This window comes from Protomyctophum bolini (assembly GCF_963924005.1).
Source record: "Protomyctophum bolini genome assembly, chromosome: 12".
Lineage (NCBI taxonomy): Eukaryota > Metazoa > Chordata > Actinopteri > Myctophiformes > Myctophidae > Protomyctophum > Protomyctophum bolini.
The window spans coordinates 6,337,124-6,361,837 of record NC_137873.1 but is presented as its reverse complement, the minus strand read 5'-3'; the positions used below and the strand labels follow the sequence as shown (position 1 = coordinate 6,361,837).

Genomic DNA, 24,714 nt, shown 5'->3' with positions numbered 1-24,714 from the left:
CAGCGCCGGCGCTAACGCTAACGCACACACCCGGGAGGAGGGTGGTGGTGGTGGTGTTGTCGCCGCCAGTGCCGCCGCAAAGGTGTTTCCTAGAGGAGAGCAGGTGATCGGAGGGTAGCAGCTGGGACTTTTAACACGGGCACGGCTCCAACCCAACCCAACCAACCAACCAGCGTTCCACCGTTCATCATTCTGTACCTCTCCATACAGCACACCAAGGTGTGTGTGTGTGTGTGTGTGTAGGTTTGGCTCAGAGAGGCGGGGGATGATCGGGATCAAATGTTTGCTTGCTGAAACGATGGCGATAATGCCGATTTAGTTTTTGACTATAACTCTACAAGGGGGTGGTTCAAAAAAAGAAAAAGAAAAAGAAAACCCTGAAACATGGTTGAGGATAACATGTACTGTAGCAGATAAAAGTGTGCAAAGCACACTTTTAGTTAACGTATATAGCAGTGACAGCCATTTGTATCAACGTTGTTGCACTGAGTGGGACTTGTGAGACTGGTAGAGATAGAGCCGTCTGTCTAGACCCAGATTAATGTTGATTTAATGATTTAATCACTGGTTCCTTCCTTTTAACAGGAGAGTTGTCAAAATAATAATAATAATAATAATAATAAGAAGAAGAAAATAAATACAAGTTGAACATGTATAGGCCAAGTAATTTTGGGGAAGAGAACTAGGCTATAGGGTGCATTTGACTATCCATTTTGCGACATGTACACTTTTTAAGGCTGTGGGAGACCCTAATAATGATGGTAGTCAAATGCATTTCACTTTCATATTATAGTTGTCGAATACATTTAACCCATGCAGCTTTTTAGTGTATGAACTATGAAGTGGGACTTGTGACATCACGTTGGAATGATGACATATGATCTATTTTAACACTTGCTTGCCTCCACACACTACAGTGGTGTTTTTCATTTTGTACCAAAAAAGAAAAAAAGAAAAAAAAAAGAAAACAATTGAATTGTATTGTTGAATTTGAGCTTTCTTTATAATGTACGTATTTAAAGATACATGTTTTATTTTACTTATTTTTTGCTGTATTACTTGACTAGCGTTTGAAGCGCTGAGATTGTTCATTTATTTTTTTGTAGCCGATGTTTTACGTAACGTTTTAAGTACTTTTCAAGCGCTTCCCGTTTTCGCTCTAGACCTCCAGCAGCGAAGCCTCCTCATCCTCAACGGTGAGCTCAGACTTCAATTTAAATATTTCGCCTCGGTTCGTGCCGTTTGTGCTGCGCCAGGTCGCGCGGCGCTCGCGCGGATTCTCGTCTTCGCGTTGACTTTGTATGTATAATCGCGCTGCTCTAACCGTCCACGTCTGAACGCAGCTCAACAGCGTTATATCCAACCGTTCCCATTTTGTATTCCGTGTCACTCTCATAAAATAGGCTGTCTATGAGCTAACAACGCGTCTGCGATGTGTTCGTCTCCACACATTTAGCTAATTTTCCCTTATTATAACGATGTAAAGGATATTTCATAAAAGCAAAAAAGGTCAAAGCCTCAATTTGAAAACATTTCTTCTAAACATTATACTGTAGTGGTTGTACATATTTTGGGTCATTTAAGAAAACACAGCGATGTTTCAGACTTTCCCGTTGTTTGACAAATGGCAGAACAGGATTTCATTAGTTTAATCCATGTGCACGACGTCCGTGTGAAGTTTGTGCCTGTGGCTAGTGCTATACCCATAAAGGGCCACTTATTTTATCTGATGTTTGGGAGACAAGAAACACTTTCCTGGGGGTTTTTATGTGGGTAATAATGTGTAAAACAGGCCTCCCCCTATTTCCACAAGGAGGAGCAGTGGACCAAAGCATTATGGGGATTGTAGTCCAGGAAGGAAGTGAGCCCTGGTGTCCATGACATGGAGCCCTGCATGGACACTGAAATATCTAAAAAACACAAATTATCCACGTAAAAAAAAAACCCCCAAGTGTTTCTTGACTCCCAAACATCATTAAAATAAGATCTGGTTGCAAAAGGGGTGGAAGTGGCCCTTTAAAACCACTACCGTATAGTACGATGGTGTTGCTTGCCAAAAAATTAACTGATCTACAAGTGAGCTTTGTTGGGGAGAAACTGGGCCACCCTTTTTTGATTGGGGGGCCCAATTCCGTATGTTGCATTATAGTTGTTTCGATTGCTTTCGACAAAGAGATGCACCGATATGGAAATGACCGATGTTTAAAATAACAATTTAGCCAATAGAGAGAGGGTATGCGCGTGACATCATCATCATCATCATACCCGGAAGTTATGCGGGAACGCCCACTGAGTGACAAAAAACTACTTTCTGGCCTTGTGTCAGCCCATATACATCCAAACAGAAAAGTCCTTTTTGATTGCATTACATTGATTTAAACAACATTGAATTCACTTTGCCATTCACTTTATGCATGCGCATACCCTCTATACCGATACCGATATGTTGGGGGGTTTTTTTCACAAGAAATAAATGTTCAGAATCTACAGCTTGGTAGAGATCGACTGCAGATAACCAACATATACCAATATAGCCAACACAAAATCAATGTATGCTTTACATCAACAACAGATCAATATCGGCTATACTGCCCTGCATCGGTTAATGTCGGTTTTATTTGCCGATTCCGATATTGACCAAATAACAGCAAACGTCGTCCGATAAGCGATACATCGGTGCATTTAGGCTATTACATTTTGTGTACATTTTATTAATTTTTTTGGCTTTTTCTGCCTTTAGGCAGCTATAGTCTCAGCAGCTACAGTATAGGTGCCCAGACGGTTTGATTTTTGTTTTCGTTTTGAAAATGCTTAGTTTTTAGTGTCACAGTTCATGCATTGCAGGTTATAAATGATTAGTTTTCATGTCTTGTTGTGTAACATAATGCCGCTCCTTGATGCTCTTGTTGTGTCACCTAAATCTCGCATGTCAAAAACACGATTCAAGAACCTACAGGTTTTAATGTTTTATTCCAACTCTTGGAATAATGATCATGGGGGAGAAAAAAAAAATCATAATTTTCATCGTCTCAATATTATTGCCTTAATTATAATTGAAGAATTGTCACATGGCGGGGGGGGACTGATGCCTTTCTGTTTTTTTTTATAATACTGTACTGTTCTCTCCAGTCCTCACAATATTAACTGCCCTCTAAGTGTATATCGGATTTCAACTTGTGCTTCAAAAAACACACTTTCAAACAAACCCGTCTATAATATTATAACTGTAGATAATGCGAAAGGTGCATGATATAGCAGAAAATAATATTTAGGTGTTTGGGTGTCCACTGTCCATGACTGTTTTTTTTTAATGCCCCATATTGATTCAATAAACGACTGTTCCAAAAATGAAAACCTGTCTCGTGTGTGTACTCTACTTTACCCTATACAATTTACAATTTAGCAGACGCTCGTAATCCAGAGCGATTTACAATAAGCAAAAAAAAACTAAAAACATGGCAATACATTATCATACATAAAAAGTAGTTATCATGAAACATGGGTAAAACAAGGTAATGAAACGATCTATACTATACTATACATATATATACTATAAAGTGCTATGACTACATAAAATGCAAGTCTGTATAAAATGCTATCTAAGTATACAAGCCTATCAACCATGTAAGCAAAGCAAAGCAAAGTTACTATGTTTACCCTGCAGGGTAACTGGACTAAGCTCAATAACTTGTTTACAGCCAGGCCCTGCTCATATAGAACATTTCATGGTAGAGGTTCAATGCCTTGCTCAAGGGCACTTCAACGGTGGTAATTTTTAACGTGCCGGTCCGGGGATACGAACTATAGCGACCTTCCGATATCAAGAGCGCTCCGCAAACCGTTCGGCTATACCGCTGTCCTGCATGTGGCAGTGATATCATGTTAGAAAATTGATTATGCTATATATGTACTTCTGAAATAAGATATACATTTTAAAAGCTGTGCAGTAGGTTTGATATAGTATACAGTAACTCTATGACAGTGGTTTTCAACCAGGGGTCCGGGGACCACCAGTGGTCCTTGAGGGGAATCCAGGTGGTCCCCTGAAGCTAAATGATGCAGGGAGTTGTTAACCAAATGAACCCTTATAGAGCTTTAACTCTTGTGTAAAATGAAACCTGTACGGGCCCATTTGGTTTGGTATTGGTTTGGTTTGGTATTGTTAAACATCTGCATTACTTAATTTACAAGAAGTCTACACAATTCGAGAATGTATAAGAATTGTTATTTTGACCAACAACAACTAAATATTCTTTAGTTTTGGGTCAGAGAGGCTTAAGTGTCATCAAATGGTGGTCCGTGGCTCAAATGCCGGATAAATATGGGACTTGAAGACGGTTGAGTTTGAGTTGCACATTTAACGCAATTAACGGAACAGTAACTGATCTATTGTTGGCTTTGGCCATTAATGTGCTATACTACAAACTTTAACTTTAACTTTTATTGTAGCCATGTTATCCAGTCTTCACAGTATTGCTTTACTGACCCTCATGGTGTGAAATTCAATGTGCGCTTCCAAAACAACATGCCTTTATAAGGCTATAGGCCTAATTGTAGAAATGAAAAGGTTGACATTTGCAGTAAAAAAAAATTGGGTGCCATGCATGGCAGTTTTGTATGTATGAATTTGTTTCAGTTTGTGTATGATTAATGAGATATGATATGACCATCATACACAAACAATATCGTCATATTATGATTGTTTGTGTCGATTCAATAACTGAAAAAACTTGTGGCCCCTTTTGTGTAGCTCCACATGCCATCCAGGAGGGGGCACTAATGCCATGTTCCCAAATTGATAAGTAGACGCTATAGCTATAACCAGAGTAATGCAATAAGAGAGTAGCTAGCCTAATGACACTCCCGTTGACTCTCATTGTAACAATGGAATGCGGAAGTGCTCATTCTATCTCAATGGAATAGTTCCAGTCATATACCGTAAGCAATGTTTGGAACTATCGCCCATAAGCACCCGGTTTGCGGCGAGATCAAAGCGTACGTGTGTCACCATTCTCTTACTATACTCTGGCTATAAACAAAAGATGACCGTTTAAGAAGAGTGTTGTAGGGCTGAGTTGTCAAACTTGAAAACAACAGTGTCATTTGGACAAATGTAGCCTAACTGAAAACGAGAGGTGGTAGAAAAAATGGATTCTCAAACTTAAGACAATTAAAAAATCCCCGTCCGCGCATTGTTTTTCAAGTAGGCCTATTCGACCACAATAAAGCAAGTAGAAACACTAATAACTATAGGCCTACTGTACTTCATGAACGTTAACAGATAAGCTTCCTTTTAAATAGCTTGCCTTGTAGTCTATGTCCGTTTGCTGATTATGCAAATAAACGGACAAAAGTAGCCTAGCCTACCAGGAAGTTTCAGCACATTAAAAAAAAATCCCCAGCGAAGTTCCTCTTTCTGTATAGTGTGTGTGTGTGTGTGTGTGTGTGTGTGTGTGTGTGTCACTTCAAGCTAACGGACGGTCTGTCTGTCAGTCAGTCCAACTCCATCTGATCAATCAGACGCACACACACATCGCGCTCTGAGGACTATCCTTATTGGTAACATCAGGGTATAGGCTACACGCTTTGGATGAACGATTCTCCAAGCCAGGGAAGACACACAGGTAAGACATTATATTATAGGCTATATATATATACTTGACTTCACAGTCACACATTCGTTTGGTGAAAATATTACAATACTTGGCATTTAATTCGGGAGACTCCGGAGAGTATATGAACACAAATAATATGTAGGCTAAAGGCTATTATGAATGAATGATATGCATGGGATATTGATATTTATTAATGATGGATATGCGGGCAAGCATATATATTTAGGCACATGATATATAAGGCGGCTATATGCTTGCGGCAATAAGCTCAGACGCGCATGCATCATGTTGTACACAAATGAAGGAGCCTGACCTGATCCTCAACATCTGGTGATTGTTCAACCTTTTTCACGCAGAATTGGCCAATCAAAGACCCTTATTTAGTTGAGACTCGAGTTGCTTTTTTTATTGAATACTTGATTAATTGAACAGTTTGTAAAAATGTAATAAACAGACAGAGAGAGAGAGATGACAACTTTTTCTGCTATTGTTAGCTATAATGTTCTCGTCAGAATAGGGGGTGCTATAGGGTTCAAGCCAAGGAAAGCTGGTTAAAGGACCACTTCACCACTTTTCAACCTATCTTCATAATAGGTCCTCACTAATACTCATGATAAAATGGCACCATTTTTTCCTACTCAGTCTCATGTGTCTCATAGGAGGGCTGTGGGCAGTTCAGAAACCCGTCCATCAGTGACATCGTCATTAGGCAGATTTGTTATTTACAGATTTATTTTTACAAAGATATTTAGATTTGTATTATCGTGAGAACGATGGCTTCCATTTTCGCATTGCAACTTTTCAGGACTAGAAAGCCTGCAGTTTCTATTAGCTTGGATTAGATTCCCCATCGATGATGTCAGTGGTGGACGGGTTTACTTTTCCTTACTGTACCATACTGTGCTGTACTGTACTGTAGCAGACTGTACTGTATCATAGTGTAGTCCTACTGTGCTGTACTGTCCAATACTATATCGTTCTGTACTGTAGGTCTACTGTACTGTACTGTACTGTACTGTACTGTACTGTACTGTACTGTACTGTAGCAGACTGTACTGTGCTGTACTGTCCAATACTGTACTGTAGCGCCGTGTGTGTGTGTGTGTGTGTGTGTGTGTGTGTGTGTGTGTGCGCGCACAGTGGAATGGGGTGTGGCCTAAAATGTGATGTAATTTGTATCACTGTGAAATGTTGCACAACAACATGGTTTTGCATGCAAATGCAAACTGTACAGCAATTACGAGTACGACAGTTGCATGGATGAAAAGCAGTGCGTTATGTCTGGATGGGCATGCATGGGCAAACGCTGTGGTTTGGTAGGAGAAGGGGGTGTTGTGCATGGTGAGATGTGGGCCAACGGTGTGGTTTGGTAGGAGAAGGGGGTGTTGTGCATGGTGAGATGTGGGCCAACGGTGTGGTTTGGTAGGAGAAGGTGGTGTTGTGCATGGTGAGATGTGGGCCAACGGTGTGGTTTGGTAGGAGAAGGGGGTGTTGTGCATGGTGAGATGTGGGCCAACGGTGTGGTTTGGTAGGAGAAGGGGGTGTTGTGCATGGTGAGATGTGGGCCAACGGTGTGGTTTGGTAGGAGAAGGGGGTGTTGTGCATGGTGAGATGTGGGCCAACGGTGTGGTTTGGTAGGAGAAGGGGGTGTTGTGCATGGTGAGATGTGGGCCAACGGTGTGGTTTGGTAGGAGAAGGGGGTGTTGTGCATGGTGAGATGTGGGCCAACGGTGTGGTTTGGTAGGAGAAGGGGGTGTTGTGCATGGTGAGATGTGGGCCAACGGTGTGGTTTGGTAGGAGAAGGGGGTGTTGTGCATGGTGAGATGTGGGCCAACGGTGTGGTTTGGTAGGAGAAGGGGGTGTTGTGCATGGTGAGATGTTCGGTGTGGTTTGGTAGGAGAAGGTGGTGTTGTGCATGGTGAGATGTGGGCCAACGGTGTGGTTTGGTAGGAGAAGGTGGTGTTGTGCATGGTGAGATGTGGGCAAACGGTGTGGTTTGGTAGGAGAAGGTGGTGTTGTGCATGGTGAGATGTTCGGTGTGGTTTGGTAGGAGAAGGGGGTGTTGTGCATGGTGAGATGTGGGCCAACGGTGTGGTTTGGTAGGAGAAGGGGGTGTTGTGCATGGTGAGATGTGGGCCAACGGTGTGGTTTGGTAGGAGAAGGGGGTGTTGTGCATGGTGAGATGTTCGGTGTGGTTTGGTAGGAGAAGGTGGTGTTGTGCATGGTGAGATGTTCGGTGTGGTTTGGTAGGAGAAGGTGGTGTTGTGCATGGTGAGATGTGGGCAAACGGTGTGGTTTGGTAGGAGAAGGTGGTGTTGTGCATGGTGAGATGTTCGGTGTGGTTTGGTAGGAGAAGGGGGTGTTGTGCATGGTGAGATGTTCGGTGTGGTTTGGTAGGAGAAGGGGGTGTTGTGCATGGTGAGATGTTCGGTGTGGTTTGGTAGGAGAAGGGGGTGTCGTGCATGGTGAGATGTGGGCCAACGGTGTGGTTTGGTAGGAGAAGGCGGATAAATGGGGTGCATGGTTTAAATCGATCAATCAATCAATCAGTCTATATATGGTCATTTATATATAGTCATAGGCTAGCGGCATTTGCCCAAAACAATATCAACGTTCGATTGATCTTCTAGGGGAATGCATGAAAGGGTTTGTAACAGGGATGGATTAGTAAGATATTAACCACTATGTCAACATGTTAATGTTGGTCCTCCTCAGTGACAATAGTTAATAATTAGATCTTCATATAAGTCATATCGTTTTAGATAAGGATGGTATAGCCTATACTGTACATAGGTACAGGGTGGCGCAGTCCCACACCCTTTCGATGACGACGCCAGGCCCAGGAAATAATAATTCCCAATTTATTTTTCCCTCATAGACATTTCAAAAAGTATTTATTTAAAGACCTTTTAAGCGTCGTATACGAAGCCAACTCGAGTCGTGGCAAATCATGACGGCAAACACAATATTTTGGACCAAACAAATAATTACAAAGAAGAAAAACAAACAAAAAAAATAATAATAATGGGCCTTGATATGAATAGGGTTGAAAACCACTGTTATAGTAAGTATATAGGCTGCCACTGTGGTCTGTCCTTCATCCAGTATCATGTCAGGCTACTTGTCCAAGCAGGCGGCGTGAGGCATAATTGCCATGGAAACATATTTGTCTGTGTATACGGACGTCATGTTCTCTTCTCCCCTGTGCTTTTATTTTCTGTTGCTCACAACCAGGGGATTGATTGATGTGTTGATTGATTGATTTATTGATTGATAGATTGAAAATGTTATTCACAGTATATGCAGAATGGGTATATACATTTAAAACGAAAGCGCAACTCAATACCAAAACTGTTACTGTGCGCATGGACGACACCGTGATAAAGCGGTACATTTGTTTACAACAGGGTCCACCATTTTCAATTCATCTGAACATTTAGAGACGTACAAATGCACACAAAGTAAAAAAATAGCAAATGCAAACAAAGTAAAAAAAAATAGTATGGGGGGGGGAAAGGGGTGTGTGTGTGTGTGTGTGTGTGTGTGTGAGGGGGGGGGGGGGGGACGGGGACGGAGACTTTGACTACGGGGGCCAGTTTAGAATCGCAGCCACCCGTAGGTGCTCTTTGAGAGCGGTTTTGAAGGAGTCTAGGGATTCACATGTCTTAATGGCTGTCTGTTGGTAGGGCGTTCCACATTTTAGTGGCATAGGAGAGGAATTAATTTAATCACCTAAAAACTGAAGTGTGAATAGGCCAGGACAGTGCTAGGACAGGGCCCCTAAACCAGAGCCTGCAGGGTAGGGGCCCTGACCAGAGCCTAGGCAGGGGCCCTGTCCAGAGCCTGGGCAGGGGCTTTTTGTGGCGGTTCTGGACAACCGCGGGTCCGACTGACTCGACACCGGGCACTGCACTCCCTGCGGGGGGTGGGAGGGGGGACGGACGGACGGACGGACGGACGGACGGACGGACGTGTGTGTCGAATTTGAAGACGTACAGACACACAGAGACTTGTGGTGCATTTATAGATATTATATATACATTTTGCAAAATATTCCATATCGTAGTAAATTAGTGTCACCTGGAGACTTGGTATTCAGTAATTGGGTCTTATGATCAAAATAACCATTATAAATTGAGTACTACAGACGAAAAACAGTTTAAGTCCACACTAATTATCCATAATGTATAATTAAATGATGGATATAAGGGGTCAGGACAACGAGGCCTTTTTGTGGAGGGGCCAAAATGAAATGACAGTTTTTCGTCTGTAGTAATTAATGGTGTGTAAAGAAACCAAGAGAAGACCAAGTCTTTGTCACGGAAACATTTGTCCGTGTATGGAGGACGACCCCTGCTCACAACACGCCTTCCCTTCTCCTTAGTTATAATGTGTTTGTTTGCGTGTGTGTGTGTCATAGAAGTTGATCTATTGAAGATTCTGACCTTCAAAGTAGGCTACATAATTCTTGTTTTGATTGTATTGCTGTATTGTTCTTTCTGCTTTGGCAATGTAAACGTATGTTTTCTCATGCCAATAAAGCCCTTTGAATTGAGTGTGTGTGTGTGTGTGTGTGTGTGTGTGTGTGTGTGTGTGTGTGTGTGTGTGTGTGTGTGTGTGTGTGTGCTGTACTGCATGCGTGTGTGAGTGTCGGTCACAGTGACTGGCTGCTGCTGGCTGCTGCTAATCTTTCCAGAGCTTCTCTTGTCCCTGTCAGTATGGTTTCCTGACTGTCGCATATTAGTGCCTCAAAAATGCTGATATGTGTCTGCTATTGTTTGTTAATGTTCTCTGTTATGAAGACAAGGGCAGAGCAGAGAGGGAAGCAACACTGAAATGGAGTTCTCTTTTCTTCAGGTTGGCAGTATACAGAGTAGGCTACAGACAACCACAATTTGCAACACTATAGATTCTGTATAATGGGTTGAATCTAGAGTTCAGCCCATTCATCCAAACAGAAAAGTGTGATCTACTTGTATATTAAACAACGTTAAACTCAGTAACATTGCAGCTGTACGGAAAGCCTGAATTATAATATACTCTTCCAATTTGCAATGTGTTTGTTTCATAAAAATACACCGTGATATGAGCTACTTTCTGCTGAGAAATTCCTTGCAGGTGATTTTGAAGGAAAGCGTTGTGAGATTGATTGGAAGCCGCAGCTGCGTTACTGCGTAGCGCTTGTTTTTAATTTGCACATAATGCAGGAAGCAGCAGCAGTATGTCACGCTAATGAATAATAATAATAATACATTATTTCTAGGTACCCAAAGTCCTTATACCCAAAGTATAAGAAAAAGTCCTTCTGCACGGATAACTGGAAATGAGAAGTAGAGAAAAAAGAATCCCGCACACTGTATCTTCACTTATGAGTTTAGATTTGTTGAGCAACGTTTTGGTCAGAGAAACGTTGCACAATAAATCTAAACTCAAGTGAAGACAGTGTGCGTGATTCTTTTTTCTCTACCCCTTTTGGTGTTTTAAGCATTATGTTATGCTTTATAGCCGTTTGAAAAATAGCAGATCTACAAGCTCATAGTGCGGCACTTCAGATGGGGGGTCCGCGGCCCAATACAGATAATTCTGGAGGTCCTTGACCTCAGTGGTTGTCTTGAGCACCACTGACATAAAACATACGTTTTTCAGAAAATTGTTGAGCCTTTGCATACGCCTGTGACCACACATCTATCTGCACATTTCTAAAGTGACAATGTATGGACTTTTAGGACCGTTTGCTCTTAAAAATCACACCCGTGTGAACTGAGTGGTGCAACTCCCCTCTCTCCCCCCCCCTCCTCTCTCTCTCTCGCTCTCTCTCTCTCATTAGCAGGCAACAGTACAGCACTATCTCTCTCTGTTTCTGGCACAACAGCGCCCCTACTGGTACTAATAGTCATACTCGTGCTCATTAACGTCACATAGGCGGAAACATATACACACGGACATTGCTGTTCCTTGGAGTGGTTGCACCACTCAAAAACACCTGCATCAATCAACAAACCTATACAAGAAATTGTCAAACATTGGCCAAAATTGTCAAATATTAGCATTAGAAAGATGCAAACAAAAAACAGTTCAACAAGCTCACAACGCCTCGCAACGTAAGGCATTGTATATAGTTAGAAGATGAAAAATGTTTTATGAACTGATATGTGATGCAATGCGACGCGTATGATTTCCACATTTTCATTTACTCGGTCTCGTCTCGCATATATAATTTGCCTCAGTCTTGACTCTGTCTCGGACCAAGGGACTCGTGACTCCGCCCCCCACCGAGTCCACTCTACAACATAAAAGAACCATACAATTGTATGTCCGAGTTATATTAAAGAACTAAAATAAATTAAAGGTCCTGTACCACTACCTGCGCCAGTAAATATTTATACTGTAACCAAACTGTATTGCAGACCAAGAGCAAAACACAAAACTGTTGCTTTTGAAATTAAATAGAACTAATTTTAACTTGATCAAACAAAAACATTTCACTTCAACTGAACAATCAATAGATTTAAAATGAAAATGTTCAAACTCAGATCTTTTAAGTCCCTTAAGTTCCTTTCAGTGAGTCAAGTGAGTCAAGTAGGCTATACAAAAAGTAGTGGCAAAGGTAATCAAATAAAACATTGTATAGATCTTCTAGTTTTCGGAAATCAAATCAAATAAAAAGGCAATTAATGCATTCCTCACCCAAGTCAGGAGGCCACAGCAGCTATTTCCTTTGTCCTAAAGCTCTGAATGGATTCAGATCAGATAAACCCTCAGAAATGTTCCTTGACCAAACTTTTCTTCTTCCAGATCTCAAAGTTTTCCAGCCGCATTAACTACTCTGTGGTTTATTAATGTCTGATTATGGTTTATTATTGGCCTTAAAAGAGGCTCTTTGTCTTATACGCTCTTTGACAAATTACTACCAAACACTCCTTTTGATACCTGAACATGGAGCCATGCGGCAGCCTCACTTCCTGTAGTTTTATAGCCTTTCCTGGTACCTCACTTCCTGTAGTTTTTTATATTGACCATATGCACACGGTGGCCATCTTGCCAGCAAGGTGGTACTGGTAACTACAGTCCATTCATCCAAACAGAAAAGTCCTGTCTGATTGTATTAAACCATGTTAAACTCACCAACGTTGCAGCTGTATGAAAAGCTTGAATTATCTATTAGTTTGTTTCATGAAAAAAATCACACCCGTGTGAAGTGAGGGGCACTATATTAAAGTCTAACTCATGTTGATATGGTGATGTAATGGTGATGTAAAACAAACGGTGCCAACACAAACATTAAATTCTCTTTATTGTTAATGGCATTTAATGTTTGTGTTATAGGGACAAGATGAGGTACATTTTCCCTTCATTGTCAATGGCGTTTTTAAAACAAACATTGAACTAAAAACAAACATTAAACCTGTATAGGTATAGGACAAAAATCCACCGTAGATATGTTAGGAGCTACTTACTGTCAAGAAACTCACTTGCAGGTGATTTTATTTTTCTAAGTGTTGGAGTTTGAATGAATGAATGAATGTGAATGAATGAGTAGTTTATTTCGATCTTTCAGAGGGAGACAAAAAAATACTTTTTCTTTTTTAGGTGATCGAAAAGGCATAGGCAGAAGCTTATAAAGCTTATTAGTGCCTATCCTTATCTCAACGTATATTCCAAAATACTGTTGAAGATATGCATAACAATCGACAAATAAACAAAACAAACAAATGACATTTACAGAAGAAGAAAAGAAAATTAAACAAACAAAAAACAAAAACAGAAAACAGACAACGAGAAAAACAAAACAAGGAGGGGGGAAAAAAAGACAAAAAACTTTGGAAGCGCTTGTTGGATATCACTCGACGGCCCTGCGAGTCACCTGTTTTGAATGTGCACATAATGCAGGAGGCAGCAGGAGGTTGCTTTACGGAAAACGAGCGCTTCCAAAATCCTACACTCAGGGAAAGAAACCAACCGCTAAGAATGTCTTGAGAGGAAGTAGCTCATAACATATCTAGGGTGGATTTGATTTGTATATTATGAAACAAAATCGTGGGATAAAAAATAATAATAATACAAATAATCTTGTAATTGATTCGATGCCTACTTTAAGCCTTGGTTCTTGGTATGAAAAGCACTTGGCAGAGTTCTGTCCCACAGACAACATTGAACTACTATTGACTTACCATTCTGTACATTTGGGAAGATCTGGCCTACTTATTTCAGTGATTTGTTGCGACAGGACGACACGAACAATGACCTACGATAGAAAGTTCAACATGGAACCTATACTGTATAATAACAAGGCGAGGAAGGATGCATAGTTTATATAAATATTAAGCATTTTTATAGTCAATGATTGGATTGGCCAATAATACAATGTAATGTTGCTCAAGAGGAAAACGAAGTACATTTTGTCTCTGTTGGGTCAACAGTTTGAGGAAACGGTAAATGTGTCAAGCTTCCTCAAGTGGGAAAAAAACAATAGTTTTTTCCGGGAGGCAAAACTCAGATAAAAATCTATTTTGACTATATTTTCTATAACTAGAACGTCACACGACACAATAAAAGATTAATAGACTGTCAGAGTGTCTTCCTCTCCCCCCCCCCCCCCCCACCCCTCCGCAGTTCCCCCCTCTCTTAACCTTCCATATTAAACTCATGTTCATTGCAACTTATGTTAGCGAGCAGACACATGTCACACTTGTGACGTAGGCCTACAGTATGCACTTCATTATGGGCCCATTTCAGGGGGTATTTCCCCAAATCCGTCTTCCCTTGATATTATTTTAACTCCCTTTTTTTTAGGAAGTTCTTGACGTCCGACTTCCCTGCAGTGATCACTGACAACATTGACGCGCCATCATACGTCACCAGTTCATTTATTTACTGCGCAACCACTCCTATATAGACAGCTATGTGTGTCCCTGGGTCTCTGTCTGTCTCTGGGTCTGTCTGTCTCTGGGTCTGACTGTCTGTCTCTGGGTCTGTCTGTCCCTGGGTCTGTCCAAGCATGAAAATAGCGTTATAGCGTCTGATCACCAACAAGTGTCACTGTTGCACAGCCTAACACACAGACAGGCCAGGGAGGAGGGCTTGTACTAGCCTGGTTAATAAACCAGACTAATATCGCAGTTTCTTTTTTTTTTGCCAACGGCTGATTCGGTCTGGTTTATTAACCAGGCTAGGCTTGTACAGTACAGTACAGTACAGTACAGTACAGTACAGTACAGTACAGTACAGTACAGTACAGTACAGTACAGTACAGTACAGTACAGTACCACTCACTTCAGACGGGTCTGGTTTTTCAACTGGTGGTCGAAGAAATACAATAAAATACAAATCTTCACTTTCCTATGTATAATTACTAAATGCATGGTCTTAGGGACCACATGCAATACCTCCAGGGACCTTTGTAAATGTCCCTTTGTAAATGCATCCTCAAGCGGTGCCTTGGCTTAACCCATTCTGACCTGAGATCAGATTCATGCGAGGTTTCCACTGGACACACACTGGTCTGATTAACCCATTCTGACCTTAGATCAGATTCTAAAAATGTCAGTCGTTTCTTCGATTTTTCAAAAATAGCAGACCTACAAGCTCGTAGCGCGCCACTCGGTGGCGCGCTATGAGCTTGTAGATCTGCTATTTTTCAATAGCTAAAGCATAACATGATGCTGACACCAAAATGGGTTCCCGTTCAGAATGGGTTAAATGAATAGAGAGTCCTGTGAGTGTATTCCATTCCCCTAGTATCTTTGATTTAAAAACTAAGATAAATACAACGGAAGCTTGCCGCACAGCACCTTATAAATAAATGAAACACAATGCTGTTCTCTACGAGTGGCGAGAGAGCCCAGTTTTTCATATAAAGTGTATAAAAGCTAGGGCTGCGAATCTTTAGGTGTCCCACGATTCGATTCGATTCCGATTCTTGGGGTGACGATTCGATTCAAAAACGATCTTTTCGATTTTTCCGATTCTCGATTCAAAAAAGATTTTTTTCGATTCTAAAGCAGTTTATTTTATTTTATTAAAAACAATTAAATAGAATTTTAGCATGATCTACTCCAGTCTTCTGGCATGAAAGCAGAGTACATTTAGTAAAAAGCTTGTATAATTGTAAAGGTTTTATCAACTGAATGATTTAAACACACAAAGGTTAAATCCAAGAGTAAGAACATGTCTCATGTATTTAGCTTGCACAAATTTGAACCAGTACAAAAGTTACAAAATCTCTTCTCACTCAATACCAGAACAATACATTAGTATTAAAACAGGTGTAAAATAAATACAATTGGCAGGCTTAGCTTAGCTGGTAGTAAATGCACTATGCAGAAACCCAGGCCATAATGCATTGCATGCACAGGTACATCGATTTTTGGAAAATGAGAATCGATTCTGAATCGGACAGCATTAGAATCGCGATTCTAACTCGAATCGATTTCTTTTGACAGGCCTAATGATGTATATAATATACCATACAGAGGAGAAATGTGCACGCAGCAGACGAACTGAAGTTCCATGATGTAGTTTATTCAAACGGAGTACAGCATACAGCAACAGCATCACGAATCACGCCAGCCAGCAGAGCTGGCTCACGTCTCAACAGGCTCGCGCCTCCGACTGACTGACTATGATAGCCTTGTAGGCCACCTTTTAAACACTCCACATTTGGTCAAGGGGATCGACATGGCGCATATAATTAGTAGCAAAGTCCTTTGAGCAACTCAGGTCAACACAGACCCCTAATTAACATACAACGGAATTAGACTCCTAGCTACTCCTGAGGAGACCGACACCCCTCTGTAGCAGCTGCTCACCAAGAGGTCTACTGTATGTAAATTTACACAATTGACATAGGCCTTGCAACACAGTATAATTATGAGATCCAAATATTCTTCATATTCCCCCCTTGATCATCACAGATGATCATCTAAAAATATGGAACCATAATTATCTTACACCCCCCTTGACCCTTAGCTTAGACAATACATTCAAGAAACCAAAAAATAACAGCATTACAGTACAGAATTCCCCCAACATGGTTTTCAGACATCCATACGTATATGAATAATGGAAAAATGATTAGTACAGGTAACAGACATTAAACAATACATATGCCGCTTTCAACTCCCTTTTACAAGAGCACTTTTTGATACGTAATAACCAACATGATTTACAAACTAAACTCTGCTGTCCAATGTTAAATACACAATGCCAGCTAAACCACTCTCGGATTTACGTCTGACCAACATCACACACTGGTGATCCAAGTAGATACACATTCCACGCCAGAGTCTAACAATAATATCACATATATCTCTTCATATCCATAGGAAAATTCCTCATTGATTCATAATTAGGCTAAATGACTCAACTTATCTAATTATACGACAAACACATACCAACATGAGGCCTATTATAATTCATGCTGAAAACAAACTTGACGCACTATTATTTGTTAAACAGAGAGAAGAAAGTCCATCTTTTCTCTGTACGAACAAAGGAAACTTCTTCTCTGTATGCTGCTCATTCTAGTTTACCTCGAACTGTTCGCTTAGCTGCACGGACCAAAGTTCAAGAGTCTGCACTGCTGTTTTTTCGCTGTCCTCGTCATCATCATCCTCATTCCTCTCCCCCCTCCCAACTCTGTTTACAACAGAGATGGGACGAAAAGAAAAGCCTGGAACATCGTCATCACAGACCCCTGTCTGCGAAGGCCCTCAGCTTAGGTCAGTCGGCCACTGCCGCTCCGCGCTGCGTCTCACCGATCCCCGCCCGCAAACGCTGTCCCCGCGCCGACGTGACGAATGACCAAGGCCTCCGTGTGGCTGTCGCCGCTCCATCGACCTCACCGCAGCCCACCCGTGACACCCGTCCGGTGGCTCGCACTGGTCCCCGTTGCACAACACTCCTCGCGGTGGTCGTCGTCACCATCCCCGCAGCGAAATGGACAAAATCACGGCCGGGTCGGCTCAGCTCCGCTGGAGCTCCTTCGTCGCCGCTCACAAAAACTCCCCTCCACCGAATTAGACGAAAAAAAAGCCGCTGGTTCTGTTTCATCTGACGTGATAAACACACCAACACGACCGGTTTCTGGCACCATCTGATGTATATAATATACCATACAGAGGAGAAATGTGCACGCAGCAGACGAACTGAAGTTCCATGATGTAGTTTATTCAAACGGAGTACAGCATACAGCAACAGCATCACGAATCACGCCAGCCAGCAGAGCTGGCTCACGTCTCAACAGGCTCGCGCCTCCGACTGACTGACTATGATAGCCTTGTAGGCCACCTTTTAAACACTCCACATTTGGTCAAGGGGATCGACATGGCGCATATAATTAGTAGCAAAGTCCTTTGAGCAACTCAGGTCAACACAGACCCCTAATTAACATACAACGGAATTAGACTCCTAGCTACTCCTGAGGAGACCGACACCCCTCTGTAGCAGCTGCTCACCAAGAGGTCTACTGTATGTAAATTTACACAATTGACATAGGCCTTGCAACACAGTATAATTATGAGATCCAAATATTCTTCACTAATAAAAGCCATCACATATATACTGTACTTTACTTTGCCAGTGTGCCTTTGTGGTGCAACTGTGTTCCTTTTAAAATATTAGCATTACAATATAAAATGTGATTCTCAACTGAAAATCTACAACTTCCTCCCTTTTTCTTTTTTTTGACCAAGTGCAGATTAGAAGGAGCCATAATTTGCTGTGTTGAAGTCTTATTACTCAAGATGACTCCCCATGAATCACACTCAGAAGTGTTGAAATAGTGTACACATGTACTCAAATCCTGTTAACGTTTAGTGCTAATTTTTGTAGATATAGTACAAACAAATGTATTAAACCGGTTGCATTTATACATACAGCTCTCTGATAAACTCTGAGAACGGTGGCAAACATTATAGGCAAGTGGAGCGCGGCTCAGCATTCTCTGAGATCTAGAAGCTATACTCTTGATGACCAGAATGAGTATTTGAATGCTGATAAAGATCACACAGTCATTGTTGCCTCCTGACTGTCTGGGCACAACAATGGCAGCCGCTGAGACTCAGGGACAGGAAGTCTCTCCGGTGATCCATATTATGCCGAGTGAATGAGTGACTTTATGAGCAGCATGCGCTTGGGCAGGGTGTGTGTGTCTACAGTATAGCCTATGTGTGTATGCGAGTTTCATTTATGTATTATTGTTATTATTGACTTGATTTAGTTCAAAGTACAAAGAGTATAGGCCACTGAGCTGCATGGTAACCGGCTCAGTGGCCTTATTGGTTCAATTTGAAATACTATAAAGATGTGATCCAATGGCTCATTGCTTGGCACTCGAGTGAGCAATCAAGGGTTGCATTAGGGGGTAAGTCCCTGTGACATACTATAGCGTCACGTCCAGGGGATATGTGTCAAGACACCTCGCAACGCTACAGAAACATGGAAATGGCCGTACAACATGGCCACACATGGCTTAATGGGAACCTTTTGTTCCATATGTTGCAATTAAGGCCACTGAAATGAGTATAAAACAAAACAAAACAAAATACAATAATCTAAATCTACCAGAGAAAGTAATGTGTGTGTGTGTGTGTGTGTGTGTGTGTGTGTGTGTGTGTGTGTGTGCGCGTGTGTGCGTGCGTGCGTGCGTGCGTGCGTGACCAGCTTCCTGCAAAGGTGATCGAGAGGGAAACCTCTGCCCTACATCTGAAACCACAGACAGTCAGACAGACAGACAGACAATACTGTATATACTGTATAGCAAGCAATGTTTTTATCAGCATGCATGCAATACAGCACGACCTTGACTGGAGAGACGATCTATATAGGCTAATAACAGAATGAAATATGACACCAAAGGGAAACGATTTAACGCTCTCAGAGTCACAAATGGATACGTTCGGAATGTGACTGTTTAACGTGCTGCGTACGTACTTATAGATCAGTTCAGTGGTTCCAATCCCGTTCAGGACACCAGGCACACAATTTTACTAATCGGTCTACGAAAGAAAGAAAGAAAAAACAACATTATAGTGCATCAAAAGTATATATAATCAGCTAACTATACTATAAAAAGTGGTCAAACATTGGTCAAATAAATAATGTAAGAAAGATAATAATTATTATTATATACATATATTTTGTGTTGCTCAGGAGGCACTAAATAACACGTTGTATAATGTTATATTCTTAAGGTTATCTGTCATTCATTCATATAGCTATATGCTTTTCTCTTGGTGGTACGTGAATACACAGACATCAGGGAAAGGGGATACTGAAGTAAAAAACATTGAAGGTTGTGAAATTCACTCTCCTCTCCTCTCCTCTCCTCTCCTCTCCTCTCCTCTCCTCTCCTCTCCTCTCCCCTAAAGTGAACTTTATATCCTAGCACTTTTTCTGAATGTAGCCTTTCTTATTTTGTATCTTTGATTCTATACCTGCACTAGATGCGCCCAGACCTCATGTTTATGCTATGGTGTCTCATGTCTGTTGTTGTCCTGTATTGTTTGTATTGTTTGTATGTTTTAAACCACACTACTCTTGCTGTAAACCTAATTGCCCTTCTGGGACATTAATAAAGACCTTGACCTTGACCTTCTCCTCCCCTCCCCCAGAATGGGTTGTAAGAAGTCCAAGCTGAAGAAGGATGGTCCCATGGGCGGTGTGGATGTGGATGTGAAGACGAGCGAGCGGCAGCCTGTACGTACCGACCAAACCCTCTATGTCAGAGACCCCACCTCCAATAGGAAAAGGGGCACCGTAAGTATAGTCAGACCCCCGTCTGAGCAGAGAAACAGATATACAGTATAGCCATGCATTTCCACTCGCTGTTTTCATGCATTGTTTTATTTTGCAGTGGTAAACTTGTACTGTGGGGCCGGGCGAAATCTAAAATAATTATTAAAAATAAATTAAAACAGTAAATGACAAACCACGGCCCCCTCACGTATTCAGAAGGACAGTATCAGTCAACAGAAAATAGTTTTTTTTTGTGTTTTCGATTAATCTGTCATGGTTAAAATGATAACATGTTTTAAGGGGGGGTTGGGGCAGCTAAAATTAATATCAAATATCTAAATATTGAATCAAGCAACTTAAAAACTGTCTGGGGGTTAGGTACCGGTAGATGATGAAATGACAAATGAAAGCTAGATGATGAAATGACCAAAAGTTTTTTTGAAAGTGAAATATCCCTTTAAATCTGTTTTTTTAATAATGAAACACACAATTGGCTGATATATGCCATATTTCATAATCAGCTTGTACTTCCTTGTGCAATGAAATAGTGGATTGCAATAAGATGGAAACTACGTTGAAATTCTGCACGTGGAAGTTCTGGACATTTCTGTATATGAAATTGCAAAGTTGTACCAATCAACGATTGCTTCACATTTTGCACACAGATACGTAGTTAAATTATGTGAACTGCTTATGAAGTCCCTTTTGGTCAGTGAGGAAAGTAACTATACTCAAATGCAGAAATTCGAGTCATTTTTACGTACTTATTCCGTACGTATTTCCAGTTTTCAATACTTTTTCTTCCACTCCACTACATCTCAAATCCGAACCACTACATTTATCAGAAAACTTTAGTCATGAAGTCACTTTGTAGATTTTGATTATTATTACAATACGTATATTGCGTCTATTTTCAAAAGCTCTCTATGCATTTTAAACATTTGTGAAATGGGATATTCAGTGTAATGATGAGCACCATTACTTTTGGCTATAGGCTACTTTAAGTATATTGTGATGCCAAAACTGTTTTACTCAAGTACATTTGTCTACATTGTGGTATTAATACTTTTACTTTTACTAATGTGAGTACTTCTTCCAAAACTGTCCGTGTCTGTGTCTGTCTGTATGTGTGTCCGTGTCCGTGTCCGTGTGCGTGTCTGTGTGTGTGTGTGTGTGTGTGTGTGTGTGCGTGTGTGTCCGTGTGCGTGTGTGTGTGTGTGTGTGCACGTGCAGAGCAGTGCAGGACCGGACTCAGGACTGCTGCCCGGTCAGGTGTTCATGAAGTTGGAAGGTACGGGGGAGGGGCTAATTGACCATATCGGTACAGGGGGCGGGGCTAATTGACCATATCGGTACAGGGGGCGTGGCTAATTGACCATATCGGTACAGGGGGCGTGGCTAACTGACCATATCGGTACAGGGGGCGGGGCTAATTGACCATATCGGTACAGGGGGCGGGGCTAATTGACCATATCGGTACAGGGGGCGGGGCTAATTGGCCATATCGGTACAGGGGGCGGGGCTAATTGACCATATCGGTACAGGGGGCGGGGCTAAATGACCATAATTATCGCCGGTCAGAAACCTTTGTAGTCCAAAGCCGTTATACTTTCCAGGAAACGGGGAAACTAAACCGACTAAACTGACTCTTGAGCCAATATAAAGAAGATGTATATATTCTCTCTATATTTGTCCTGCCCACCCTATAGTGGGGCATGCAGGCTAGAACCGGTCCTGGGGTTTAATAGCTAAAATATTCAACTATACAAGCTCACAACACTCACTCGATGAAGTGTGAAACAGGGCAATAAACATGGAGATGGGACGCGGTTTCTGCCCGATCAATAAACATGAATATGAGATCTATGTTCTCTTTGTCTTTTTATACCCTCATACCCTCCGCATTCCCTTAGTCACAGTGTTTTTTTAACGCATTTTGACCCGAGTACGATTCTACAAATCCCTTCGACAGTATTCTGGAAAAACCCTATGTTTCTGTCAGTCGTTCTCAAACATTTTCATGTCAAGGACCCCCAAGATTATATGTAATTGGCCGCCGACCCCCATCTGAATAAATATATGTTGTTCCAGGAACCCCCCATAGAAGCATAGATTTGAGTTAAAAACGTCCTGAAAGAATATATTCAAATTTCAAAGATGTGCATGCACTACATTTTCACGATCTTTCAAAAAATAGCAGACCTCGTAGCGCGGCACTCTGTGCCACGCTATGAGCTTGTAGATCTGCTATTTGTCAATAGCTGCTTAAAACACCAAAAAGGATTTCCGCCCAAAATGGGTTAAAGGTGCATATTGTATTCATTCTTTGCATTAATATCAGCTTTATCCAACTATATCAGTACTGTAATGATTGAAGTATGACTCTCTCTCTCTTGTGTCGTCGACCCGCAGAGCAAAATGATGGTGGCGAGAAGATCATGGTGGCGATCTATCCGTACCAGGCCCAGCACCCTGACGACCTGGGCTTCAAGAAGGGAGACAAACTGAAGATCCTAGAAGAGTAAGTCAAGATGTCTTCCGCCGTAGTCTGAAAACCCACTTCTTCAGACTCCACCATGGCCCGTAGCACTTGCCCTAGCCTAGCCCATCAGGCAGCGGTGGCCGAACGGTATGCGGAGCGGTCTTGATATTCGAAGGTCGCTATAGTTCGTATCCCCGGACCGGCACGTTAAAATGACCACCGCTGAAGTGCCCTTGGACAAGGCATTGAACCCCTACCATGAAATGTTCTATGAGCAGGGCCTGGCTGTAAACAAGTTCTTGAGCTTAGTCCACTTACCCTGGGTAAACATAGTACCTTTCCTTTTTCCTTTCCCCTTAGATAGCATTTTATGTCGACTTAGATAGTATTTTAGACAGACTTATGGCTCGTTACGTAGACGGCACTAGAATTGCATTTTATGTAGTCATAGCACTTTATAGTACACATGTATATTGTATAATATATAATATAATATAGTATAGTATGTATAGTTGACATAGATACTCCACTGTTACGTTCTTAGCTTATACACGATTCATGATAACTACTTTTTATATTATGTGACATGCTTTTGTTTTTGCTTAAAAGAGCGTCTGCTAAATGCCTAAATTGTAAATTGTCTTCATCCATTTTTTCCATTCACATCACACCTATAAGGACTGTACTGGGAGGGTGAACCATTTGTTTTCATAGACATAATGCTAGTGATTCCAGTATCTCACAAACATATACTGCATGTATATATGTTTCTCCCAGACATGGGGAGTGGTGGAAGGCCAAGTCGCTCTCGACCCGGAAGGAAGGATTCATCCCGTCTAACTACGTGGCTCAGGCAGACACCATGGAGACCGAGGAGTGAGTGAGATCATATCTGAACAATGTACAGTACATTTACATTACTGTTTATCTCTCTCTCCCTCTCTCTCTCTCCATTGTTGCGCACGCACGCACGCAACCAAAACCCTCCTGCAGAGATACGCTGTATAAAATAAACACAACTATAGTTATTTGTCGTCACCCTAAGATTGTTGTGGAATACTGTGAAATAACAATAACAATAACCTGACCCTGTTTTTACAGGTGGTTTTTCAAGGAGATCACGAGGAAAGACGCAGAGAGACAACTGCTGGCACCGGCCAATAAACCCGGAGCGTATCTCATACGGGAGAGCGAGACGTCAAAAGGTATATAAGCACATCTTTTAGCGCTTTCTTTTCGAAAATGAACGCCATATACTTGATCAAACTACGTAACTAAAGTGTCACACAAAAGTATCACAAATAGCAGACCTACAATCTCGAAAACGCAGCCCAGCACTTGGTCATGGTCTCTGTAAGAGTAGGTGTCGGTCTTGACCTGCTCCTCGATGTATATGTAAAATGAGACAACTCGTGATTTGACATTATCCGTTATTACATTTGGGATAATTTCATGCCCATATATTTGTGCCCATGGAGCACACACCTTTGTGCGCCAGTTCAGGTGACCAAGTCATACACCGTGACGTGTGCGGACTATGCATTAGTGCCGCTTGGAAACTAAACACAATATAAACAGTGGGAGAGGGGTGGGGCCGAGAAAGGCCTGACTTGACAATGACATGCAGTGTGAACTTATATTCTTAGTATAACGATCTTGTATATCTACAGTTTGTGGCTAATGTTACCCCCACAATGTGCCGTCTCTCTCTCTCTCTCTCTCTCTCTCTGTCTCGGCCCTCCATGCAGGCAGCTACTCGCTGTCCCTACGAGACGTGGACCCCCAGGGCACGGACGGGGTGGTCAAACACTACAAGATCAGAACTCTGGACAACGGAGGCTACTACATCTCGCCCAAGATCACCTTCAACGACATCTCCAG

The 24,714-nt window shown here is 41.8% G+C and overlaps 1 protein-coding gene across 1 annotated transcript in view; it reads left to right on the top strand.

Moving 5' to 3' along the window:
* Positions 1–5,497: 5,497 nt before the first annotated feature.
* Positions 5,498–24,714, top strand: part of lyn (LYN proto-oncogene, Src family tyrosine kinase) — a 35,862-nt gene continuing 16,645 nt past the window's right edge. Inside the window, 7 exon segments of the mRNA XM_080778746.1 lie at positions 5,498–5,624; positions 20,228–20,372; positions 21,585–21,642; positions 22,764–22,872; positions 23,611–23,709; positions 23,935–24,038; positions 24,582–24,714. Coding sequence (XP_080634872.1) covers positions 20,229–20,372; positions 21,585–21,642; positions 22,764–22,872; positions 23,611–23,709; positions 23,935–24,038; positions 24,582–24,714 — 647 coding nt within the window. The 5' untranslated portion in view covers positions 5,498–5,624; position 20,228.